General features: G+C 32.7%; 1 protein-coding gene across 1 annotated transcript; it reads right to left on the reverse strand.

Annotated features, from left to right (window-relative positions):
- Positions 1–14,627: 14,627 nt before the first annotated feature.
- On the reverse strand, positions 14,628–17,322 carry LOC129874905 (transcription factor MYB86-like). Its single transcript, XM_055950292.1, has 3 exons — positions 16,158–17,322; positions 15,363–15,878; positions 14,628–14,976 (listed from the first exon to the last, which is right to left on the reverse strand). Exons 1-3 carry the CDS (start codon positions 16,627–16,629, stop codon positions 14,645–14,647), a joined length of 1,320 nt encoding a protein of 439 aa, XP_055806267.1. The 5' UTR covers positions 16,630–17,322; the 3' UTR covers positions 14,628–14,644.
- Between the last annotated feature and the right edge of the window lie 540 nt (positions 17,323–17,862).

The following is a 17,862-nucleotide window of genomic DNA, read 5'->3' on the forward strand; positions in this document are numbered from 1 at the left end:
TACCTATCAACAGGCATGGCGTTCAAAAGAGCATGCTTTGGAGATGTTAAGGGGAAAACCTGCTGATGGATATAGACAGCTGCCTGTATACATACATATTCTAAAAACCGTATATCCAAATTCGTACATAAGTATGCACAAGTCATCAACTGATGAGTTCATGTATTTGTTCATAGCGTTAAGGCCCTTGATGAGGGGGTTTCAGTTTTGTCGACCAGTAGTTGTTGTTGACGGTGCACATCTTGATGGATCTTATAAAGGGACGTTTGTATCAGCTAGCACACTAGATGGGGCTGGTATTACTTTCCGATACTGTTGCTTATTGAATAACAGTGTGTCATCTCATTTGTTACATTTGTTGTGATTTTGATGAATTCTAATAACTATTGTATCACTATTATTGATTTATTAGATTGCATATTGCCGTTGGCGTATGGTATTGTTGATACGGAAAATGATGCATCATGGACATGGTTTTTCAGAATTTTAAGAATGCATTTGGTGAGAGGGACAATATGTGTGTTGTATCAGATAGGAACGAAAGCATAATCAAGAGTGTAAGCATGGTATTTCCCAATGTTCCTCATTTTGCATGCATATGGCATATATGGAAAAATGTGTGTACTAAATACAGAAGGAGCAAAGTTGTACTAAGTGACATCTTCTATTCAATGGCCAAGGCATACCGAAAAGATGAAGTCGATAAATTAATGGTCAAAGTTGAAAGAATCGATCAACGGGTGGCATAATATTTAAAAAATGCAGGATACGAATAGTGGTCAAGGGTTCATGCCACTGTCAACAAGGGTAGAATGATGACTTCTAATATCGCAGAATGTATCAATGGATATCTTGTTGAAGCACGAGAGCTGCCTATAATTGACTTTTTGGAGCAAACGAGAATGTTATTTGGTGCTTGGAACTGCAAAAATAAGGAAATAGCATCTTATACAAAACATACTTTGGGTAGAAAATTCGAAGATATCCTAGTTTCAAATACGATCAAGTGTTCGAGAATGAAGGTACACGATACATACTTTCTGATACATATATACTGATACATCAGTTGTGGTACACGATACATACTTTCTGATACATATATACTGATACATATATACTGATACATCAGTTCTGATACATCATTTCTGTAATTGATACATACTTTCTGATACATATATGTGAAATTTATTTCTTGCTGACTGATGATTCATCAGTTATGTATAACATGTGCTAATTAAATAATGAAACTTCAATTATGATACATAAGTTCTACATTTGATACATAAGTTCTGATACATATATGTAAAGATTATTTTCCTTCAGGCTGTTGATTAATCAGTTATGCATAACATGTTCTAAATATATACTGATACATCAGTGTAGATACATTAGTTGTGTAGATGATACATAAGTACTAATAGATATATGTGAAGTTTATTTATATCAGTTTGTTGCTTCGTCATTTAGGTATATCATGTGCTCATTATACATTGATATATCAATTCGGATACATCAAATGTGTAGTTGATACATAAGTACTGACACATATAAACACAATATGTTCTAAGTATATACTGATACATCAGTTCTGATACATCATTTCTGTAATTGATACATACTTTCTGATACATATATGTGAAATTTATTTCTTGCTGGCTGTTGATTCATCTGTTATGTATATCCTGTGATAATTATTACCCTTTTACATCAGTTCTGATACATAGTTGTGTATGTGAGGAAGGAGTACTGATACATATATTTGAAATATAATTCTTGCAGGTTGTTGCTTCATCAGACTATTTTTATTCTGTTTACGAATTAGGTATAAGATACATTGTGTGTCTAGAGAGAAAAACATGCACTTGTGGTAGATTTCAACTAGACGAGACACCATGTCCACATGCAATTGCAGTGTTGAAGAGCAAGAACATTACTGACCTGCACCCATACTGTTCTGATTACTACAAACCAGAGGCGTTGGCAAATACTTATGAATTACCAATGGTTCCAATGCCAGATAAGAAAGACTGGAATGCTCTGAAGGAAATTTTGGAAAAATTTGTCTTGCCACCAATATACAAAAAGATGCCAGGAAGACCAAAGAAAGGGAGAAAAAAGTTTGCTAGTGAGAAGATAACAAGTAGCATAAATTCTTGTGGACGTTGTGGCCACGAAGGCCACAACAGAAAGACTTGTAATTTCATTCCTAAATAGATATGATGTTTGTGGTATCTCAGTATACATTCTATTTGAATTATATAATAACATCTATTTTTATATTTTATATTTGAGTTTGACACGTGACATAAACATAAAAATATTTTTTCAGTTGATATGTATCAAGATTAGTACATTTTATTGCTACAATTTTTTGAGGGACCTGATACATGTGCATGATGTATCATAATAAATAAATCTTGATTCATGAAAATCTCATACACATATAATATGTATCAAAATTCACAAAATGTGACACTTATGAATATGATACTCGATACAAGTTTGATACAGTAGAATATAAAACATAAACTTTGATTTTATATTCGAGTTTGACACCAGAGAAAAACATACTAAATCTGATATATGGAAAGATTAAAACATACTAAATCTGATACATTACAGTTCATGTTTCAGATACATTAAAAGTAGCAGAAACATTTAAAATGTTTACAATCAAAAAAAAATTATTGGACATCAATCAGTTCTCCTTGGCTTGGAGAGATATCTCTCCTAGGTTTTTTTGGATCGTCGTTAACGCTAACATAACCATCCATGGCCTTCTGACAACCATATCTCCATAAGAGTGCGGCATATCTTGAACGGAAGAATTCAGCATTTAGTCCAGTATTTGGAATAGAAATTCCATCACTAAGATGTTCAGCAAAAATGGCCAGGAAAACTCCACAATCCCTGCAAAGAAAGGAATACACAAGTTTAAAAAAAGTAAAATTGACATATGAATGATTTAGGTATACATAATTGTTAATACTCACAAGCTGTCACTTCTCTGTTGCGTAATTCCTTCAACATACTCAACTGTAAATGGGTGATGTGGTTCAAGCATGTTATCGGTTGATTTGTCCTTGTATGAATCAAGAAACGACCAATCAGTACGTTCGTTGTTGTCAAAGAAACCACTGTCTTGCAGGTATGTTGGTAGCATTGCTGCTATCTTTTAGATCTCTAGGGAAGGGTTGCTACTTCTTCGTCTAGGCGATGAATTATACACACGTATCAACCTCTCTTTCAACACAACTACCGCAAGAACCCAATGAAAATCCCTGTCGCAGTTTACTGGTGTCACGACCTAGCCCCGTAGGCCGTGACTAGTGTTCGAATTGGACCCTCATATACACACCTATTATCTATAGTCAATCGGCAATTAAACATGATATAAGATTTATATGGGTAGCACGTCGTCTCAAACTGTTACTTATATATATACCAAAATCACCTATTTCTTGGGGAGTCTTAATTATCAAAAATAAGATAACATAATATGTAAGCCGACAAGGCTTCTATTCTGAATGTAAACGTCCAAAAACATAAGTCATACTAGTACACCGGACAACATCTATATATAACCCACTCATGTCTACAGACCTCTAAGAGGATTAACAATAGCATATGATGGGACAGGGCCCCGTCGTACCCCTAAATACACAAATATATACATTATAAGGATTAATACCCAAAGTTTGGGCTCCGAGACAATGGAGCACTTCAAACTCGTTGAGTAGAATCCTAAGCTGGCGGCTCTCCAAAATGAGTATCTGTACCTACGGGCATGAAATGCAGCCCCCCGAAGAAAGGGGGTCAGTACGAACTATGTACCGAGTATATAAAGCATAAAATACTGTAAAGGAGATCACATCTGCAATAAAGATTCAGGAGCTAATCACTGTACATGTGTCTTATGAAATGAATACATGCATATCATCATCATATATCATACCCGGCCCGTTAGGGAACTCGGTGTCACAATTATATCAATATATCGTTATATGTATATATATACCATACCCGACCCTCTAGCAAGGGACTCGGTGAATAGAGTAGTGTATACTGATACCATACCCGGCCCATTATGGGACTCGGTGCCATAATCATATCGTCATATCATCATAATATCATATTATCATATCACGTACCCGGCCCTCTAGTAAGGGACTCGGTGAATAATATAGTGGAATCTATACATGATAACATACCCGGCCTATCGTAGGATTCGATGAATAATACCATAATAATATGCACGAATAAGATATCATTAGCAACCTTGTGAAATTTGATCATTATCGGAGACTTAATAGAATAAGCAAAATAGTCCATCATTTGAAAACCAAGACAATAGTCATTATGAATCACACCAATTATGGATTATACTAAAATATGAATTATACCACAACATGAGTTATACCAACTAGGATGGCTGGAATCATACACATGAGTCAAGACATAACAATATAAATTTTGAAAATCAAGAACGGTAGCCATCCGAGTATATCTACGAATAAGAGTTTCTTTGGAATTTAAGCATACGTCATTCGTTCATTTCATATGGATCATGCCAAAAGAAGAAAATGTTAACTTTACATACCTTTAGCGTTTATACGTATATGTTGTCCAATATTGTCTCAACCTATATTAAAACGTTAAGCACTATGGTTAAGCTATGGACAAGAATAAAACATAGTCTATCGTTAGTAGGTTATTTCTAAAAAAAATTGGACAGCACCTCCCCTATACCGCTCACTTTTCCCACTTTCAAACCAGCCATATAATCATCAATCAACATCAACAATCCAAAATATTGACACAAAATAAGATTTATTATTGACAATAAGCCTAGAATATTTCCACCCGACTCATGTTACCAAAGCAGTAAATTCGGAAAGTCAAGTACCTCACGTTGTATCTAAATTTTGAAAATGAAAACGGCAAAACTGGACTTTATGACCTTCATGAAACATTTAGATCTTTGTCTTAAGTTTCCAATGCAAAAGAAATCAACTCAAAAGTCATTTTCTACAAAGAGATATCATCAAAATACGAACAGCTATACATGAAGGATTTTTCAATCCAGAATCTGGACAGAATTTGTCTTATGATTCATGCTCAGTTTTTGATATAATAACAGCAGATATAGACTAAGACATAAACATAAGAGTTGTAGGTACGTGTATTATCTTTCCAAAACATGTTTAATATCTAAAATCGAAGGTCTACACAATGAGATATTCCAGAATTACTACCAGCTACTCAATTCCAAAAACGGGTTTGAACATTCACAATCTTCATACACCTTTTTCCTCCAAATTCAAGAACAACAACTCATCAACAACATCAAAACAATATCAACCATTATTATACATCATCACTAAGATAATTCCATCTATTTAATCTACCTAAAACAACCCCTTAACCCATAACTCTCAACAAATCACCAAACTAGTTTATAATACTATTTTCTCCGTTCTAATCCGTTAAAACTCTAACTAAACTTGTTAACAATGAAAAGGAGACTTTAATATTACCTTAAATTTGCAACACCATATAAAATCTTCTCCTTATTGGCTGATTTCTAGCTCAAATTGAAGCCAACGCGATGTACAACAATTTTCTCTTCATGAGCTTCGTATTTTGAGACTCGAATTTTGGTCGGATTTGGTTTTTGTCTCAAGAACTTCCCCTCTCCCTCTCTCTAGAAATTTTTCTGGATTTTTCTTAGTCTAAACTATGAAGGAAGACATAGAATTTAGATTAATTTCGTGGGTATTGGGCCTGACCCGAATTAGAATTGGGTTGGGCCGAATTCACTATTTAGTTTGGCCTGTCAGACTTAAAACGTCTATATCTTATTACTCCGATATCACATTTTGTCCCACGACCTATGGTTGGAAAGATATTTCAATTATCTACAACTTTCATGTTGAGAGTTTTCCCAAATTCTCAAATTATAAAGAGGTTATGGCCTCCCGAAGTCAGCTTACCTGAAACGTAACTTTAAAAAAAACATATTTGATGGCTTCTATTTTGATTTGGCTTAAGGGTCCTTCTTGAGATGTATTTTACTACACATAAATTATTCATATAACTTGGCATCTACAACAAATCATGTCCTTTTAAAATTCAAAATTAAAAGTCCTTGAATTTATAATCGTTAGCTTACGAATAATCCAAAATGCAAAAATACGGAATGTAATAACTGGAATGTATACCTCATCTATCAAATGCAGGGCAAACCGGCTGGTATTGAGAAACCTCTTATTATGTTCTTCACGGATCTCTCGTGATGAGCTGTAACAGTGGCCCTTGCCATATCTTCTTGTGTAGAAATGTTAGGTGGAAGGGATAGTAGCGTGTGTGTGCATATTCGATATAAATTTTGAAAATGCAGTTTGTCGTTGTGTATCGATACTGATTACTCAACTGTATCTTCGATTTCTTCCGAAGGTAGTAAAATATTACATCGATGTGCTGCACATTTTAAGAAAATATTAGTTATATAACAACTAGCATCATGTATCAGATTATGTATGTATCAGATACATTAATCTATGTATGTATTAGATACATTAATCTGTATGTATCAGGTAGTAAGTATGAGTTGTATCATATTATTTATGATGAAATTTTTATCTCATCGTTCCAGCATCTGTTCGGCTGTGACATTAGGTAGAACCAGTTCTTATCTTTAGGAAATGCCACTACAAAGTCCATTTTTTCAAAGCCGAATGAAGAGCACTTAGATCTGTAATGATCCCCCTTCGAATTCCTGAAAGGAAGCTTATAGTTTAATAACATAACAAATATAATACACAACTTGTATGGGTATAAGTTGAATATATCATACTTACTTATTGCCATGCGATTTTAGTAGTCCTTTATCTATCCATTGAGAGTAGTCTGTGACAAGCTCGGATGGGGGATGATAGCATATACCAAAACCTTCAAAAGGGTGTGTCTGATGCATAACAGCTGACAAATTTTCATTTCCCTATTCACTCGACCCAAAGTTTGAAAGATACGGCGACTGTAAGATCTTCGAAGGAATCCTGCTTCTTCGAAATGGTGTCTTCGCATCGTCAGATAATACATTGGCTTTTGATGTAAGAGTGGTTGGTAGCTGGCTATCGCGTAATAGACATTCATCCTGAACTTGCTCATGACTAACAGCTGTCAATGGCATGGCTGGTAATGGAAGTCCGTATATTAGAGCATCTATCACATCCAGAGTTTCGGTCGAAAATGGTGCTAAAGTATTGGATTTCGATGTGCTTGGTTTGATTTTTTCTTTTTCAATCTCCTCAACTTGCTCTTCTACTTTGTCAGTTTTATCATCGGCTACTCTTCCATCTTTCTTTCCAGTGTTCTACATGTAATGTATAACGTCATTAAAAAACTTAATAATGTTGACTTTATCTTAGTAATGTATCTGATACATTATCTGATACATTACCTGTAATGTATCAGAATCAGCAATAAGCTGATCAGTATCTACTCTTTGTGGTTCCATTTGGTGTGCTGATACATCCTTCAATTGTGGTGTAAAAATTAATGTTTTCGGTTCCTATAAATGTTAAAAAAATAATTACTTAATAAAAAACTGCGGATATCATATATTATCTTAAAAAAATAATTACTTAATAAAAAATCTGCTGATATCATACATCATCTGCTACAATGTTATATTGTGATACATTATCCACCTTTTGTATCTTGACAGATGGTTCATCTTCCTGGAAACATAATAACATTTACTTATGATATATATGTACTAAATGTCTATATATATATATATATATATTTAAAGAGGTTGAGCTTATACAATATATATATATATATATATATAGCATCAAATTGTTCATCAATTTGTTTCTGATACATTATCTTTAATGTATCAGAAGAAATCTGCTGATCAAATAATTCTGAAACATCTGCTGAAATATTTTGTTCTGATATATTGTCCACCTATTTTATCATGGTGGATGGTTCAGGTCCCTGAAAACATAATAACATTTACATTTGATACATGACAATGAAAAGTATTCAGAAGTTTAAAAGCATAAATAACAAATATTACATGATGTATGTACCTTAATATTTTCCTGGACATTAGATTGGTCATTTTGTTGGGGTGGGTCAGATTTATTTGCAAAATTGTGCACCTCCAATCCAGTAGGTGCTTCTTGTTGTTCAATCACATGGAATGTTTGATCAAAATCATCTGTTTTAACTTGAGATGATGTGCCAGTCATTCGGTTCGCCATACTGTCGATGGCTTTCAAAAGATCAATGTGATTTGAATCAATTTTATTCTCCAAACGCTTGAACTTCCGGTCAACCTTGATACATGTATATGAAAAATCAGAATGTATCACCTAATTAAAAGTATATTATATGTGATACATCTTAAAGTAATAACTTACGTATCTCTTTAGAGACTTATTTATGGACTTCTTCAATGCTTTGAATTGTATATGAATAATTTGATTCGAATGACCGGAAGATTCACCTCCTACAACTGACTTCGCCCCTGGTATATTGTCAGGAGAAACAGGCTTTTCTGATTCATTTGGTGGTATGAAATCCTTGTGCATGTTGGCTGTTTCTACTTGAATTGGCTCTTTAGTAGGGGAAGTTTTCATTCTTTTGGAAAGAGGTGGAGAAGATGTATTAGCGACATGACTGGATCTTTTTAATAATTATGTGGGTGGTGTTGTTGAAAAGTCCTCAAATCCGGGGACTTCATGAGGTTTTTTTGAAATTGACCTTGGCAGCCGATGTTGAAGCTTCAGGTTTCTGTTGGCTGCCATGAATGACAATAGATTCCATTTCATGTTGAGATTGGACAATGTTGGAGCATGGATATTGCAAAAAATATTGATTGATTGTCAGAAAATAATTGAATAATTGATACATGTTAATTCTGATACATAAACATGATGTATCAGAAACATTAATCCTTCATACATGAGAAACTGATAAAAAAACAACATTATCTGATACATAAATGCAGATGTATCATGAGATATAATTCTTGATACATTATAATTTGATACATAAGATAGAGTTTTCATGAGCTGTAAATACTGATAAATGAGTTTCTGGTACATACAATTATATATATCAAAAGGTTATATAAAGTATATGTATTAGATACATTATATCTTGATACATAAATATATGAGCTGATACATCTACTTTATGAATCAAATTATACTGTATCAAGGTCATGAATAAATAATGTATCGTAGATGTTATGTATAATGAATCAGTGCATAAAAGAATAATATTCAAAGCATGTACCTCACTGAAGATGGTAGACATGAAGGTCTCAAATTTTGGCTTCACGGCGACAACACGCCAGTTAAGAATTTTGGGGATTTTATTACCCACTCTTACAGCAATTTCAGAAGGAACTTGAGATGCACATTCATATATCCAAACATTCAGAGCGTATGATATGCCGCCTAGACGATACATTTGTTTGGCATTTGAAAACTCCTGACGCATTCCTTTTATCAATTTTGAAAATGCTATTTTCCCCCATGGATATCGCTCATACCTACCATCTTCTACCATCTTAAAATCATCAACAGATATAGGTGCATCACCTAGTTGAGAAAAAACAAAAGTGTGGATGAAATAGAGAATGGCCATCTGAACAGCGTCTTCATTTATTTTTCATCCTCCAACCAGAAAACGCTCAACGAAACGAGCTTTGTTGACCCCATTTTTGGCACCAGGAAAATATAAAGACAATAATCTACTTGTTTGGTCATCAGAATACCGAAAGTCATTGATATTACCGGTACATCGCAAACCAGTAATGATGGCAAAATCATTTATTGTAAATAGTAGTATATTACCCTGCACATGACGAATGTGCAATTCTTCTTTGTTTTTTTGCTCTACCTCAAGAAGTAAGAGGCATTTTATGATTTGCCCTTGAAAATTGCAGTTTGGCATATCTAAGTAGTGACCAAATATGGATTGCCTAAATAACTTTATACCTTCTTCACCTATTGATGATTCAAAATCATCAAAAAAATTAGCCCTATATGCCGTTCCGAATCTCAATGGATGGGACGAGATCTTCTTGATGACGTATTTCCTTCCCTGCATTGACATGAAAATATCTGATGCATGAGATGAGATTTTGATACATACAAAAGATGTATCAAAAACAGTTATATATTATATTCTGATACATAAATGTAGATGTATCAGAATCATTAAAACTTGAAATAACAGAAACTGAGACTTAAACATGATGTATCAGAAATAGTAAATCTCAAAAAATTGCATTTGAAAAAGACATTATGTATCTGATACATAAATGATATGTATCAGCATCATTAAAACTTGAAACAACATAAAATGACACTTAAACATGATGTATCAGAAATAGTAAATCTCCAAAAAAATGCATTTGAAAAAGACATTATGTATCTGATACATAAATGTATATGTATCAGAATCATTAAAACTTAAAACAACAGAAACTGATACTTAAACATGATGTATCAAAAATAGTAAGTCTCCAAAAAAATTCCTTTTAAAAAGACATTATATATCTGATACATAAATGATATGTATCAGAATTATTAAAACCTTCATAAAATTTTCATTCTAAAACAAAAAACTTAATTGAACCCATACCTTTGGGAGATTAGGGCGTGTTGTAACCCCTTCAATCTTGTTGTCTATTTCTTTGGGTGCATGTTTAACTGTAGCTTTCGACTTCAATTTCTCACGTAGCTTATTCATCACTGCTGGATCGTTACGATGTTTGGATCTAACCTCGTCGTAACCTTCCCAAGACGAATCAGAACCAGGAGAAACAAGAATTCCTTGATTTTTATTGGACTGTTTGAGACCATGAACGGATTTCATATGTATCATTGAAGGTTTGAGAAACAAAAATAGAAAGATTTATAGAAGAAAGCAAATGATAAAAATTTAGAAGATTTTTCAAAGATTTTCAGAAGAAATCAAAATATACAAATTTTAGGAGAAATCAGATTGAATGAGGATGAAGTGAAATTCCATATAAGAAAAGATTAAAATATACCTTAGTTGGAACCTTGAAATTGATTAACGGTTGAAGAGTATCAAATTAACTAGAGCAAATTAGGGCGAGGATGAAGGAAGAGGCGGATGTATCAGTGAGGTATAGAGAGAGAAAGGAAAAAGAGGGAATTTGGAAATTTTTTGGTGTAGAAGGGAATAAAAGTAAATATAGCATCATATTATGTGTAAAAAGGTAATTTTCCCTTTTTTTTACATAAAGGATTTTCGGGGGACCAAAACTAATTTAGGAAAAAATGAATTTTGACCGTTAGATGATTAAGATTTGGGATATCAAATGAGTGGATTGAGTTATATTTGGGTGGATTAAAGTGGGTTGGGTTGTATCTTGGATTGAGGGTGATAATCCAACCCATCATTGCTTACTAACTTTAATTTTCGTTTAATTATGTAGTTTGTCTTTTAAATGAGTTACGTCTTTTTTTTTCTTACCAATTGAATTTATGCATAGCAAGACATAAATTCTTTAAAAATACGGAGCATAACTTATAAATAGTATGATGCAAAAATATTAATTTATATTCTAGAAAGTAAAAATTATAGACCATCTAATCTCCAAGCCACTCTCTTAAACTAAATGCTTCGTTCATCTCTTTTGTTAGACAACGTTGTCCAATGTAGAAGACTCAACAAATACCTGCACTATGAGAGGAAGCACCGCTACTGATCGAACGTAACAAACCTCAAAAAATAATTTTGTTTTCGCTGCGCGCTACTGATCGAACGTAACAAACCTAAAAAATAGTTTTGTTTTTACTGCGTACTGAGGTTTGAAGTATCGCTATATCGATATTATTTAGCCATTCTATCCTGAGAGGAAATAATTTTGTATATCTGATACTAGGAAAGAGTTTTTTCTTCTTTAATTGGAAGAAAGAACCACTAGTTGGATTATCTTTATTTGAAACAACAACATTGTACTATAATTGATGTGATTAAGTACTGAGTTGAGTAGAACACTTTGTATGGTGAAGTTGAGTGAGGGTGATTATATGATTTTAGTATTTTAATCTTCGTATTACTAATACACATTGTTATTCTTCATTTATTTTACATAAAATAATATATAAATTTTTGTATAACTTATTAAGATAGTATTATTTTTATAGAGAAGACAAAATTCAACCAAACAATTAATTCATTAATATATATATATACTTATGCTCAAACTTATACTATAGGATTATTATGATCAACCAATTATAGGGTGAATTAATTAAACTCATTTTACAAAATCATATTAGTTAGCACTTTAGTTTTCTTGTTTCTTAGTATTGCTTGATTTGTTGCAAGGAGGGATTGAGTGGACAACAACGTAAGAATAATCTTGTAATTTCATGTGAAGACATTACTAGGTATGTACGTAACATGTAAAATTGCTTGTAAAACTAATGATAACTTGTCAAATATCAACCAACAACCTAAGGGGTTCAAATAATTGGTGTCTTCCCACTGCGAAGCTTTCACGTCACAGTGGTAAAATCAGAATTTTCACTAAGAATTCAACATGAATAAAAAGTTCCGTCGAAAGAGACAAAATTATTATATAAATATGTTTATACACTTCCACTATATGTAATAGTTCATCATTATAGAATATTTAGCTCTAAATATGAGGATTTTAACATCCGTTTAGCCTATGAATTAATTAATACGAAATTTCTGGGTGCTAGCTCATAGTTTCTTCCTTTAATTTGAAAACATCAAACTAAAGGCACCTTAGGTTTGTTCCTTTTAAAACATTGTTTCTTGTTTTAATAATTTTACCGATATTCCTATTTATTTATTTTTGTTTCTTGTTGTAATGATTTTACGATATTCCTATTTATTTATTTTCGTAATATCTTTGTCCCTCTCATCATTGTTGTAATTAGATTGCAAGTGTAGCACAACGAATTCAGAATTTATAAAATATGACTATATCGCTAAAAAAATATGTAAAATTGGGATTTGATATTTAGACGTCTAAGCAAACAACATAACATTCCACAAAATGCATTATTAAGCTTTTTGTAGCAAGACTACCAACAAATAATATCATATCAATTTTACGAAATATATACATAAAATATCTAATTTTACGACGAGATCAGAAACTCACGCACACCATATTTTAACCTGAGTAGCACGGCAATTAATTATTTTTTTTCCTTTGGGTAAAGAAAACATAACATATCCCGTATGTATGTTAAGATGAAATATATAGTCGGAGCTCTAATGCGGACTCAAAACACTGAATGAAAAAAAAAGAAAAGAGAAAAGATGAAAGATGTAAGAAGATGATTAGGTCAGCAAAAGCATGTGTGTCAACTCATTTGTAACAGAAAGTTGAGACATGCACATTTTGCAATCTCTTTCACTTACTGCTCCACCAAATTTTATGCGTATTACAGGGAACTAGCTATATTCATGCCTCCTCACACCACACCCCTTTCACCTTTTTTCACTCTTCATTATTTGTAGTTTCGAGTTAATTTTTTTGTCCTAATTTTATGATTAGTCCATTTTAAAAATAATATTTTTATTTTAAAAAAAATATTTTAATTTTAACTTTTCACATGGAGTATTTAAAATTATAACATTGAAGGATAGTTTGGTACACTCTTTATATATATATATTTAGTTTAAGACCACGAAATTCAAAAAATTTATTTACTTTTTTAAATTGTGTCAAATTAAAAATCACACAAAGAAAGTAAAAATAGATGGGGAGTAATGTTTTTAAAAGGGGTTGGATGTTTTTTTTTTTTTTTTTGATTTAACCATCTGGTACATAAGTTCAAGGATGGTCAAACACTTGTTGTCCAAAAAATTTGTGTCACTCAAACACTTAGTACTACGTATGTATTTTATGTAATGTATAATTTATATTAAATAACCTTTAGCGAATTTCTTAACTTCGTCACTAACAGTATTTGCTAATGACTTTTCTAATTAAAATTCAAATTTGCGTCCGTAGTATTTTGGCCTATGATAAGAAAGGGGGGTGGGGTGGGGGTGGGGGGAATTGTCTTGTATTGAACTGTTCCAAATAAGCACTCTCATGTTGGTGACATAAAGATTCTGCTGAGGCCAATGTATGTTAAACAGTTACCATAATTGAATGCATAAAATAGCAACTTATAAAAGTTTTTTTGGTGTTCAGGACCCCTGAATTTCTGCCTGTTTTTTTTGCAGGCTCCTGAGAAAAGGATGTCTTTAATATCCCCACTTTTCTTGCTTTGCCCCCCCCCAACGCCCCCCAATTTTCTTCCTATGCCCAAAAATTAGGAACTTTAATGTGGCCACAAAAGTTTAATATACTATTTGATCTCACTACTAAAACAAATGTAAAAGGCAAAGAAGTGACAACACCTTGTTGTTAACAGTTTGCAAAGTGGAGTTTTTATCCTTTTGATATTTCAGTGTCACAAATTGACACATAATAACAGAATGAAACTAAAATACTACTTGTTACATGCTACTAATACTGTTACCATTTCATTGGAAAGACTCAAAAGGGGGAAAAGGGGGGACCTTTTTCCTTGATGATTTTTTTTTCAATTATTCAAGTGGCTCCTACTCCAAGAAAGTCTATAAATGGTGGTGTTTGTGGTACAAGTGTGCTATTATCACTGTTGTTGCTTCTTCTGTCCTCTTTTAGTAGTCCTTGTTCTGATGCTGCTGCTGAGGGTGATGATGATGATGAAATTTGTGGTGTTGCTGTTGTTGTAACATAAGGAAACTGCAAGACATATTGTGACTCTTGTTGCATACTATTCATCATCATTAATGAATTAGATGTAGTAAGATGTTGGTGTTGATGAGTAATTTCTCTTTGCCTATCCCAAGTTCTGCCTTGTTGGTTTAGAATATTCATCATCTCATTTCCACAATGACCTTCAAAAAATCAAGAAACCAACATTCATACAAACCACAAGAAACCCAAGAAAAACAAAGTTCTCTTACAACTTTGTCCATTGTGTCAAACATATGTTGCTCAAACTGCACCCGTATCAGATCCATCAGAATGTACTACTTTTGAAGATTCAACATGCACCCATCGGACATTTTGGAGTTAGAGCAACATAGGTTTCAACATATGATGTTGCAAAAAGTTTTGATTTTTATTCACTAAGATTCATGTTCAAACACAACTCAACTTCAAGACACTTTTTATAACTTCAATGACTTGTTTTTTTTTTCAAGTTCAACCAAATATTATCCAAAAAGTGAGTAATTTAAGTTAATGCAACAATTGTCAAAAGTGAAAGAGAGATGTATACCTGCAGGTAATGAGTCAAAAGGGGGAGCAGCACAAAATGGTGAGTAAGGAGAAAGTAAGGGGACATTATTGGTGCTGCTAGGAATTGCTGCTGCTGCTTCTCCAGCAGAAGAAGCCATGTGGGGTGAGCCATTTGGTCCATAAACAACCCAACCATTTGGACCATCATTATTAATTTTCATACTAGTAGTGGCAGCAGAAAAGTGGTTAGCAGAATTTTGGCCACTTGAATTTTCTGCTTCTTCAACTACTGTTGTTGATCTTCTGTAAACAAATTGCCCCATTTTTCTCCTCCTATAAGCACTTGATTGTTCTCTATATTTCCTAGCCATTATTACATGCCAATGGTTCTTCACTGCATTATCTGTTCTCCCTGGAAATAGTCTTGCAATCATTGCCCATTTGTTACCATACAATCTATGAGCAGCCATTAATCTTTCCTCTTCCTCTTCACTAAATGCCCTTCTGTTGATTCTTGGATCCAACTGGTTAAACCATCTCAGTCTACAACTTTTTCCTTTACATCAAAACAAGAGAAATAAACATCAAAATGAAAAGGGGGCAAGAATATTGAAAAAAGATGCAACAACATCAACATAACATAGCCAATGTAATCACACAAGTGGAGTGTGAAAGGGGTTGTTTCCGACATACCCTCAATTAGAATCTTGAAAAAGATGAGATTTTTCAGGATAGTCTTTACCTTACCACTCACTTTCTTGAAAGATAAAAGACATTGTTTTCGACAGATCATCAGCTAGAATCTTGAAAAAAGATTAGATTTTTTAATTCTTACCTGACCTTCCTTCTAACTTTTCTGCAATAAGGTTCCAATTCTGAGGGCCATAAATAGCAACAAGTTCTTTAAGCTTTGCATCTTCAGCTGGTCTCCAATGACCTCTAGCACAAAGCTTTGATTGTCCATTCTCTGTTTCCTTGCCATTATAACCACCACCACTACTACTATTATTATTGTTACTGTTAAAAGTACTATGCATTGTAATTGGTTTCTCTTCATTGAAACAGGAAGCATTAAGGTCAATGGTTTCACTGTTTTCTTCACTATTTTGGGCTTCATCAAGACTCTGAGAAGAAAAAAAAGACCCCCCTTTATTCAAGAATTGAGAGTCCCAAGAACCCCTCCTCCCTTTACCCTCATCAAAACTTTTGGGAGTATTTATGGAGAGTGAATTCATATCAGCAAAAAACATCCCCATTGAAGTAGCTGCAGAACCCATAGGAGAACAAGAAGATGATGTTGATGACATGAGAATTTTTGTGCATAAAGGTTTGATCTTTACAACATTCTTGAAGAACAGATGAAGAAAATAAGATAAAGGAACAACCTTTACTTCTTTTTGTATATCAAGAAAACATCTTCATTGAAGTAGCTAGCACCCATAGGAGAACACTTAACAATAACAAGAACAAGAAGATGATGTTGATGATGACATGTGATTTTTGGGGCTTAAAGATTTGATCTTAACAACATTCTAGAAGAACAAATCAAAAAAATGAGATAAAGAAACAACCTTTACTACTTTTTATATATAAAAAAACCAACCCCATTTGAAGTAGCTAAGCCCCCATAGAAGAAGAACAACTAACAAGAACAAGAAGATGATGACATGTGATTTGGGGGTCTTAAATATTTGATCTTTACAACATTCTTGAAGAATAAATCAAGAAAATGAGATAAAGGAACAACCTTTACTACTTTCTTATATCAAGAAACAGATAAAAAAAAGTGTTTTTTTTTCTCCTCCTACAGAAAACCTCAAAAAACTCTATTTTTTTCACAACCCCTTTTTCCCCTTTGCTTCTTCTCTGACTCTTTTGAGGGATTTTGTTATTGTTATTGTGTTTTGTGTTTGTGTTTATGTGTGCTTTTGTATGTGTTTTTTGACAAGAGAAACACATAACAAACCTGATGCTAACTGACCCCAAATGGTTACCCCACTTATACCATTTATATAAAGTTATAGACTCTTTTCTTGATAAAAAATATGAATATTTATTTATTTCATAAATATCGTCAACATTATTGCTGCAGCATGTCTGAAATAAGCAAAAATTAAAACGTTTGATATGTGTATATTTTAGTCACGAGAGGACATTATATAAAATGTGTAGCTTTAACTAGGACATTGTTATATAATATGAAAAAAGGGCTTTTAAGAATGAGTTGTCAGTCAACTTTATTAAAAATATAGTAATTCTTAATTTCATTTTAAACGATAAAGTTCAATTATATATAAAACATAATTAAATGAATAAGAATATAAGTATTTTTTTTATTTACACTTTTAGTAAAGACAAAAATAACAGGAAACATGTTTTATGAATTAGTTTAAATGCGAATAAGTTCAGTACGGACATTACCGTATTAATTTTATGAATTCTAAATTTTAAAATTAGAAATTTATGTGTTACTAATAAATTTCTAAATTTAATATTTATATATATTTAATATTTTTTATATATAAATAAATTATTTAAAT

The sequence above is a fragment of the Solanum dulcamara genome, chromosome 2, assembly GCF_947179165.1.
Source record: "Solanum dulcamara chromosome 2, daSolDulc1.2, whole genome shotgun sequence".
Lineage (NCBI taxonomy): Eukaryota > Viridiplantae > Streptophyta > Magnoliopsida > Solanales > Solanaceae > Solanum > Solanum dulcamara.

Excerpts from the sequence above, each read along its gene's own strand:
- LOC129874905 (XM_055950292.1), bottom strand. The coding sequence starts at position 16,629 with ATGTCATCAACATCATCTTCTTGTTCTCCTATGGGTTCTGCAGCTACT. Across the intron at positions 15,879-16,157 it reads AAAGTTAGAAGGAAGGTCAG|GAAAAAGTTGTAGACTGAGA; the intron begins GTAAGAATTAAA and ends TTTGATGTAAAG. Across the intron at positions 14,977-15,362 it reads TTTTGACTCATTACCTGCAG|GTCATTGTGGAAATGAGATG; the intron begins GTATACATCTCT and ends GATTTTTTGAAG.